Source organism: Vicia villosa, linkage group LG7 (genome assembly GCF_029867415.1).
Source record: "Vicia villosa cultivar HV-30 ecotype Madison, WI linkage group LG7, Vvil1.0, whole genome shotgun sequence".
Taxonomy (NCBI): Eukaryota; Viridiplantae; Streptophyta; class Magnoliopsida; order Fabales; family Fabaceae; genus Vicia; species Vicia villosa.
In genome coordinates, this window is record NC_081186.1 from 28363288 (window position 1) to 28372933 (window position 9646).

General features: G+C 31.6%; 1 protein-coding gene across 2 annotated transcripts; it reads right to left on the reverse strand.

Annotated features, from left to right (window-relative positions):
- Window positions 1-750: 750 nt before the first annotated feature.
- On the reverse strand, window positions 751-4114 carry LOC131617069 (uncharacterized). Of its 2 annotated transcripts, XR_009288412.1 has the most exons (10): window positions 3868-4114; window positions 3289-3552; window positions 3108-3181; window positions 2791-2997; window positions 2561-2687; window positions 2319-2438; window positions 2096-2215; window positions 1827-1996; window positions 1350-1411; window positions 751-1250 (listed from the first exon to the last, which is right to left on the reverse strand). XR_009288412.1 is itself a non-coding variant. In XM_058888451.1 (2 exons), exons 1-2 carry the CDS (start codon window positions 1389-1391, stop codon window positions 990-992), a joined length of 303 nt encoding a protein of 100 aa, XP_058744434.1. In that variant the 5' UTR covers window positions 1392-1816; the 3' UTR covers window positions 751-989. The 2 variants fall into 2 exon arrangements, 1 of the variants encoding a protein (XP_058744434.1); XM_058888451.1 differs by lacking the exons at window positions 1827-1996; window positions 2096-2215; window positions 2319-2438; ... (3 more) ...; window positions 3289-3552; window positions 3868-4114 and having other exon boundaries at window positions 1350-1816.
- Between the last annotated feature and the right edge of the window lie 5532 nt (window positions 4115-9646).

The window sequence follows — 9646 nt, forward strand, 5'->3', positions numbered from 1 at the left end:
AGAGTATTATTTAGAGTATTACATCAAATTTCAAATAGCATGCTATTGCAAATATTATATTTTATGGTTACTCTGACATCTCACAAACAAAAAGAGAGATATAATTCATATACCCGTTACTGTATATTTTTTTTTCAAAAAATTACTATCTATTTATTCAATATTAATGAATATATAACTGAGGGTTAAATAATTTATAACACATGATTAGAATTCTAACAATTGCAAATTTTTCATTTTTATTTCTTAAAAAAATATGACTTTCTTTCATTTAAGATTTTGGTAATTATTAAATATACCATTCAAATACTTGCGCAAAATTTAAATTTAAATGGTACATATTCATGAAGTATGGATTATATATATGGGAAGTGAGTAAGTCATATGAAGAAATAAACTAAATGTATAATAAAGATTACCTAAATGAGTTTGGTTCTTAAATGGCAAATCATTAAAAAATTCATAGTCATATCATATCTGATGTACATTCAAACTACACAACAACAGTTATACATAATCCTAACGACTTATTCTTCGTGTATGAATAATCTTGAAATTTATGAGGTATGGTCTTGTTATGGAAACTTCATACAATATACCTTTACTGCCGCATCACATTATAATCTGCCACAATATTTAAAAAATATTAGAAACATAAACTTAGTAATTCTTTAGTTAGAAAATACAAAAAAGAGGGTATGCATACCTTTAAGGCCATATAAAGAGGTAATCTTGCTCCTGACTATAAGGGACTGTTGCATAGCTTATAAGGTTTCAAATGAAAAAACATTTTACAATATGATGGCTGCATTCAAAAGAAATAATAGTAGAAATGTAAACATAATTCAAAGCGAAGTACCTAATTATGGGCTAAACAAATCCCACAAAAAGCCAAATCCAAGAAAAACTAAACAACTCAAAGTGCATCAAAGTTTAACAAAACAAAAAATAACAACAATTCAAAAACTATAGTGAATGAACCAAGTCGACTAATCCTTCTCAATCTTTATGCTTTTCCTAATCCTAGTGTCGCCTCCATCGATTACTCCAGCAACTTCTCCAATTCCTCTCTTAACAGTAGTGCAATCTGCAGGATCAACTTCATTATGTGCTGAAATAGAACCGTTGTCTTCACAAATCTCCTCAGCGCCATCATTTTCAAATTTTGAACTCAAATCCCGAGCTACCCTAGCAACCAACTCATTCTGAACATGAGAACCAATGGTAATTTCTTCAACACCAGTATTTTTCTAAACGATTTACAATATTAAAGTTAATGATATGAACACGCATCAAAGACTACTAACAAAAAAACAAAAAAAGCAGAACTGGTTGAAAAGTATAGCAACCTTCACAATGGAATTCAGATCCTGAATTGCACCAGCAAACATTTCACTTTGAACCACACCAACTGTCAAATCATCATCAATAGATTTCTAAAACAGATAATAATTGCACTTTTAATCAATTAGGGTTAATAGCCATCTACCCCCTACCATATATGCGAGTTTTGATTTACCCCCTTTAAAAAAAGTTTTGGATCACCCCCTTATAATTTTTGGGCACCCCCCTAAGCATGTAAAAACCTGGGGGGTAAATAAAAAAATATTTTACAGGGGGGTAATTTTTCCTCTTAGGAGGCAAAAGGCTTAGAATTTTAAAATTATAGGGGGGTAATCCAAAACTTTTTTTAAAAGGGGGGTATATAAAAACTCGCCTATATGGTAGGGGGTAAATGCCTATTAACCCAATCAGTTATATGAACAAACATGAAAGGGACATGTTACACAAAAAAATAAACTAACATGAAAGAGAGTATTATCGACCTTTGCAACAGATTTGAACTTTGAAATTATATCTTTGTCAGCACAAACTTTTTTCACGCGAAAAGACTTTTCATGTCTAGAGCTCACATCATTTTTACATCTATCTTAAACAAAAATGTTTGATCAACAAAACCACCAATCACTTTAGGCAAAATTGTTGGCTCTTCTTCCTAAAAAACATATTTTGAAGTATTGTTACTATCAAATAATATTTTGATTATAATGACAGTTGATAATATGTAAAAATTGTTTTCTTTATAAATACTCACCGGTCCATTTCAGCAATCAAATCATAACATGTCATTTTGGTCAGAAAATAACAATCGCGATCCAAAAGCACAAAAGTAGAAGAATCAGTTTCATCAATTACTCTGAGTTTGACACGGAACCTACATATTTACCAAAGTGGGAAAATTAAATATTAAATATTTGTTAAACAAAGAAATTAGCCATGAATATTTGAAACAATTGAAAAAATTTACAATTAAACACCTTGGGACAATTGGCCAAATATGCTTGTTACACTTTGGGCAGAACAACCTTTTGGAATCCACAACAACACCCTTGTTGCACACACATGTAGCATGCCACCAATACCATGTTTGATCGTGCCTAACACAACACAAACCATATTTTGTAGACATGATAAACCAAATAACAATGTCAAATAAACCTATAATATAATAAGCATGTAACGAAGCATATGAATGAAATAAAAGTAAAATGCAAATTACATCTTGACAGTCTTTTAGTTCTTCTATTGTTTTGCATTGAATCAGATTTAAAAAATCTTCTTCTAAACTCATCTCAGAAGCATCCTTCATATAACTAACTGGTTGAGTAGGCGATCCAATGTTATCGCTGATAATAAAGAAAAAAGTAGTAATCAATTATCAGCATTCAGAAAATTCAGAAGACTTAATTATACAAATTGAATAGATATGTGAATCTAAAAAGTATTTACTTCAGTTTTAAATAATCTGCCTCGGGTGTTTTTGGGTTGAACAATAGTTTGCTACAGTTCATTGCATTCTGCATCTGGATTTTTCCATTATACAATTTGACTTTCGGATACTGAGCAAGAACAACAATAGTGTCGGTGTTACCAAATTTGAGGTATGCATCAAGTTCATCAACATATGGTCCAAACAGTGTACAGTCAAGCTTCATCCTACACAAAACCAATTAATTCAAAAGTTATTGGACTGTAACTCTAACTGCATATAAAAGTATATAAGTTTTTTATCATATAACTTAACCATCGGATAGTAACTCAATAACCTTAAACTTAGTAGTTACACCATTCCTTTCATAGACCCTTTCACGTCCAACAGCAGACAAAATGGCCACAACATCTATTACATAAATTAGACATATTAGATTACGATATAATTGAATAAGAACGAAAATTTAAAATAATACAAAAAAATAGAATTTTTTTTGAAGTAAATAAAAGTTTTACCAATAAGTAGTCCATATCAATTTTCCCAACTATTTCTTGGAAGGACACAAATGAGTAAGGGGATACTATTATAAGATCATCACCAATTTCTGTAACCACAGTAGAACTGTGCAAATTCAACTTGAATTGGATTTTCGTGGTCCTATACCCTCCAGTATTAGCGGCAACCCCAAAATATTGAAAATTATAAACAATACCCTCATGAATCTTATTCTCAAATCGAGACAGCAGAGCCTTATGAACAGAAGCTTGTATCTTGAAACCCTATAATAATATGCAAAGAAAAAAATATAAATCAAACAACAACAACAACCTTCTCATCCATTAGAACCATCTCCATCGCATAATACTTTTGTTTCGAATTCATGTCTAGCACAAACCACATTGAATAACTCGAACAAAAACATCTCATGATTCTTTTGCTGGTGTGATTTCAGAAACAAAATCGCGTCTTGCGGTGGCCATCGTAAAATAACGGAAAATCGTAAGGGTTCAAAAGGGATGATGAATTGGAGATGAGATATGTCATATTTATACATGTAGAATAAGCAAGTAATACAAAAAGTTGAAAGAATAAACCTTCAAATTAACATTGATGATGCGCTGATTAGATTTTGGGAGATGAGAAACCAGCATTCAAGTAATTGCATCGTGAATGCAATTGAAGATCAACCGTCGCACAATTAGGATTGATTAAAATTTTTGAGAAAACTAATTTGAAATTGGTTAAGGATAGGGAAAGATTCTTGAAAGTGTAATAAATTTGGACTACTATTGTGTGTGAAAATTGAAAAAATTGGGAAAGGAGAAATGTATATGAAACGACATGTGCATTGAAACTGAACAAAATAGGGAAAGGGGTAATGTATCCTAATTTACGTTTACATTGAAGATTTATGGGATGTTACGTGGAAATAAAATAATAAATAAAAACCAAAATTAAGTAATTAATACAAAAATAGAAAAATTTCTTAAAATAGAAACTTTGAAAATAGCATGGCACCTAGAATAATGACACTTGGCAAAGTTATCAAAGTTCTCATCTTGCTATTTTCTATTGTATGATTCAAACACAAACAAAAACAAAAAATCTAAGCAGGGAAACAATGAGCATACCATGGTAATTCAAATCAAACAAAGAGGATGGTTATAACAACCATGAAGAAGAGATTCAGAAAAGAAAATGAACCGACTCCGAAAGTTCTCATAGGTGTCGAATGTAACACCCTTCTAAACCCCCGCGAAATATAAAATAATTTCATAGTAAAACATGTAAAAAGGATGATACAAATCCTTAAATAAAATAAAATATATATTTGTCATCCTTTTTCCGAGGAACATTATCACATATTTCAACCAAACATGTTTAACACAGCGGAATAAAATCTCATAATTGGATAATGTAAACATCTATCATCATCACTAAAAATCATCATCTCAATCAAATAAAATTATCCAAACCAATAAAATAAGAGTTTACAAAAATAACTCTAAAAAACGTTCCCCAGTGTTACGAGACCAGAGCATGATACCGACACGACTGAACTAAAATGGATTAACTCTACGAGCTATCCTCACCAAGTATAATTGCTGCTACTCCTCAATATGAAAAAATGGTCAATAGTAAGGGGGAGACATATCACAATTAAACTATATTATTAGTTCATAACGACAAAATATCATAAGCAGATTATTCACCCAACTGCAACATATTTAGATTTTTAGATTATTCATCAATAGTTACGAAAATATAACCAAATACATCACCACGAAATAACACTGGAAATCTTCCAATCATGTTATAACAACACATATGCAAATGCACTGACACTATGCACGTGGTACCAATCATGGGATTAACCCATCTCACCGATCCCCTACCAACAGGATACGGCTACTCTCACTCACTAATTCCACACAATGGGAATTAGCTACTGCTGATCCAACCCCACCAGGATACAACCACAAATATGATTATGAATGCATGCACCACCTTAACAATAATAATCATCAACACCAATTAATATGAATAATCATTATCATATTTCATCTCATCGAAGCAACACTAAATAATGCATTCATATTTCAACATCGTTCAACCAATCATATTATGCATAAATAGCAAATAACACAACATCAGCAGAGCAAATACATTGCTACAACACCACCGCATTATCACATTCATCAATAGCATTTATCAATTACCAATGACATATTGCATACAAGACAATCAATGTCATTCTCAACAACCACCAAAGACAACATATACATTTGATAAATTTAAGCAGCATGTATACACACAATTACCACAACATATGCAAATAAGAATTATCCATATAATCTTAACATTTAAGCATATCACCATAATTCAACATATCAAAATATCCACCACTTGTACAACATACATTCATCATATAAAAATCACAACAATACATAAAATTAGCATTCATCAATTCCATGCATCACAACTAGCACATAGTACACAATACCAATACATGTTATACTCAAATAACCTTAATACATGGCATACACATATACAATTACATGGCATTTCCACAAACACATAATTATTAAATAATATAATTTTAATCAATTTATTTTCATCATAAAGAGCATTTCGTTAGCTTTCCAACGCTTTGAATGGGGACCCAAATGGAGTTACGGTTCAAAAGTTATGAACATTTGAAGTTCAGCAAAAACTGTTAGGCCCAGCCGTAACTGGGTACGGCATGGCTGGTAACCGGTTACGCCGTGTTAAAAAGTCCAGAAACACCATTTTTCGAGTGGTAATCGCGTACATATATACCGTAATTGGTTACCACTGTAACAGAACCAAAAAAATCCCCTTTTTGACAGCATTTAATCTTCCCAACTCAACCCAAAACATACCCAAACATTTATATCATCAAAACACTGCCAAATTCGACATTCTAACACATTCCTAACATGCTTGGAGTTTATCTAACATCAAGTATGTTCCATAATCAACAATTTCATCACAATCCTCCAAATTACCCTATAGGTTTCAAAACCCCAAAATCTAACATACAATCAATTGAGATAAATAATATACTAAATCAATTTTATCATTCCCAAAATGATAATATAGGCTAAAAGGATTAGTCACCCCTTAACTTAGCCAAGAACCTTGAGAGCTTCCTCTTCCTCTTCCTCTGATTTCACGTACCTTGAGTTCTCCTCTTTTTCTCCTCTTTGGCTTTCTATTTCCTTTCTTTCCCAAATTCCTTATTTTATGAAAATAACAATTAACTTAGTAAAAAGGCCTACTCAATAACACCTCCCCTTTACTAATCACCATCTTGGCCCATTCACTCTTTTTTTCATAATATTTCCCAATAATTCACCAAAATGCCAAATAATCCAAATAAATAACTTAAATTCCAATTAAATTAAATAATGAAAATTATGGGGTGTTACATCGAATCCACAGTAATCCCGATCCCTTTTCTACTTCTGGAATTTGGTTCTTCTTCTTCTATCTGCATGGCTTTGTTGTGCGAGTGTCGGCGTCGCTGAGTTTTGATGTAGGCTGTTTAATATGCGTCGATTGCATATGGCGATTAAAATATGTCATCGTGCAATTTGCGTGACGTTGTTAGTGCGTTCTCTGGAGATGTACCGAAGGAACGACTTGTTGCAGATCCGCTTCCAGAGATTGTAGCTAGTTTCGATGCAGTTATTCTGCAGAGGTATGCATAATGTTTTTCGTGTGTGATGTGAAGATTGTTACGATGCTGAAATTTGTTGACACTTTGTTTGCAGGTTCGAAGGAAAATCAAGATCGGTGTTGCAATGTTTATTAACATTGAAATTATTTGGTGGTAATATTTTGTGAGGTTTTGATATGTAGATGTGAAGGTTTGATCAAGTTGCGGAGGAGAAATCTTCAGGTTTCAAATAGGCAACATAACAATATCATTTTCTCCCCCTTTTTCTTTTGTACTGAGGCACATTATTTATAGACATGAGGATGAAACTTTTGATGAAAAAGTAGGAGGGAAAATCAGTTAGGATGTGAAGAAGTTTTTTTTATTTTATGAAAATTTGAAAATTTTGGAGAATCAGATCTTGATCCGTGTGAAGCCATTTGAACAAATTAGGACCATTGATTATGTTAAATAGATGGTGAGATTGAAAACTTTGGATGAAGTTTGGAATTTTGAATTTTTATTGAAGCCGTATTGAAATGTGTACTGAAATCGTGTGAGTGAGCTGTAGAAATCGTGAACACCCTTCAAAGTGGGGTCCTTGCATACCCTTTTCCACCTTATATATTTGGTAACGAAAAAAAGGAAAAGAAAAAGTATAATAATAATAGGAGTGAAGATCCATTTTGGTCCCTCACAAATATTACACGAGTCAAATTAGTCATTCACAATAAAATTGACCCAATTTAATCCCTTACAAAATTTAACCGGATCATATAAGTCCTTCTGTTAATATTTTTTCAAACTAGTTTTTTCCTAGTTTTAAACCGTGACTGGATTGCCACGTTGGATTTTATTTTATTTTCATTTTTAAAATTTTTATTTTTAATTTCATTTTTAAACAATAGTCACTTTGTTTTATTTTCTAGTTGTAAATGATAGTCACTTTATTAACGATAGAAATTGATTTGTCTAGTGGTAAAGTGAAAATTATTTAACTTGAAGGGACTTGGATTTGAGACCTCATAGATAAAAATTTATGTATAAAATTTGTAGAAATCATGAAAATTACTTATTTAAAAATTACTTTATAAGAAATAATTTTGGTTTTTTTGATATTATTCATTGATAACTGTTTAAAAATGAAATTAAATATAAAAATTAATTTAGTATTTAAAAAATATAAAAAATCCAACGTGTCAGTCCAGTCAGGGTTTAAAAGTATGAAAAGAACCGGTTTAGAAGTAGGAAAAAACCGATTTGAGAAAAATATTAGCAGAAGGACTAATATGATCCGGTTAAATTTTGTAAGGGATTAAGTTGGGTCAATTTTTTTGTGAGGGACTAATTTGACTCGTGTAATATTTGTGAGGGACCAAAATGGGTCTTCACTCTAATAATAGAAGAACAAAGAAAAAGGGTTAGTAATAAACTAAAAATGTAAAAAAAGAATAATAAAAGAATAAAAAAGGAAAGATTTTATATTAAAAATTAATTAAAATTTAATAATAATTCAAATTAAAAAGATATCTCAAATTTGAATTAAAATTAAGTTAAAACTAAAAATTAATATAAAATCATGGTATATATATTTTTTAGATTTTTTGAATAAGGAATAAGAGTACGAAATTAAAACAAATATAATGTAACCTTAATCCTCAAATCGGAATGGACTTGAAATGTTGACTTTTGGATCAAATTGCTTCGAATGATCTCGCACATCTTGATATTCTCGATCCAGTCCTGTCTTACAAAAAAACAAAAGAGAAACAAGACATATTTTTGCACTTTTGATTTAGGGGTTGGTAAACATAAAGCATAACCTCATGAAATACAATAATGCGAATAAAATGTTAGGGAAAAAATCAGGGTGCAATAGTTTCCCCTATTTAAGTTTCTTCTATCAGGAGATAAGAAAGTTGAAAACTTCATCTCAACAAGATAGGAGGTAATTAAATACAAACAAACCTGATTTTTTTCTCTAAGATGCCTTGACATAATATGATATGCATGAACTCTTTTTTTTTATATGATATGATATGAGATAGACTCGAATCTCTGTAGGGGATATAGCGCCACGAGAGATAAATTGTTGTTGGAGAAGGTTAGAAAAGGGAGAAGAACTTTGGAGGGGAATAATAACAAGAACGAGTGATAGACTCGAATGAAAGAGACAGTTGGGGAAAAATCCAGATAGGGCTCACTAAGGAGAAAACTTCTAGAGATTGATTAAGGAATGTACTGCCGAGATTCAACCGAGGAGATACCTTCTGCCAAGGTCTACTTGAAATGTTCTCCCGAGATTAACTAGGAAATGTATTCAAAATGAATTTTTTACAGTATACTGGCGAGACTTGTTGAGAAATACCTACTGCTGAGGTCTTATGAATAATCTTTTACCGAGATCAAACAGGAAAACTATTCAAAAAGAACTTGTTGTGGAGTCTACTATCGAGATTTGCTAGAAAATACCTGCTGCCGAGGTCTTCTGAATAATCTTCTACCAAGATCAATCAGGGAAAGTTTTCATAAGGAACTGTAGTACATTCTACTGCCGAGACTTGTTTGAGAAATACCTCCTGCCGAGATCTTTTGAATAATCTTCCGCCGAGATCAAACATGAAATATAATCAAAAGGAACTTATTGCGGAGTCTACTACTGAGACTTGCTGGGAAATACCTAATGCCGA

Excerpts from the sequence above, each read along its gene's own strand:
- LOC131617069 (XM_058888451.1), bottom strand. The coding sequence starts at position 1,391 with ATGTTTGCTGGTGCAATTCAGGATCTGAATTCCATTGTGAAG. Across the intron at positions 1,251-1,349 it reads ATCTGAATTCCATTGTGAAG|AAAAATACTGGTGTTGAAGA; the intron begins GTTGCTATACTT and ends TAAATCGTTTAG.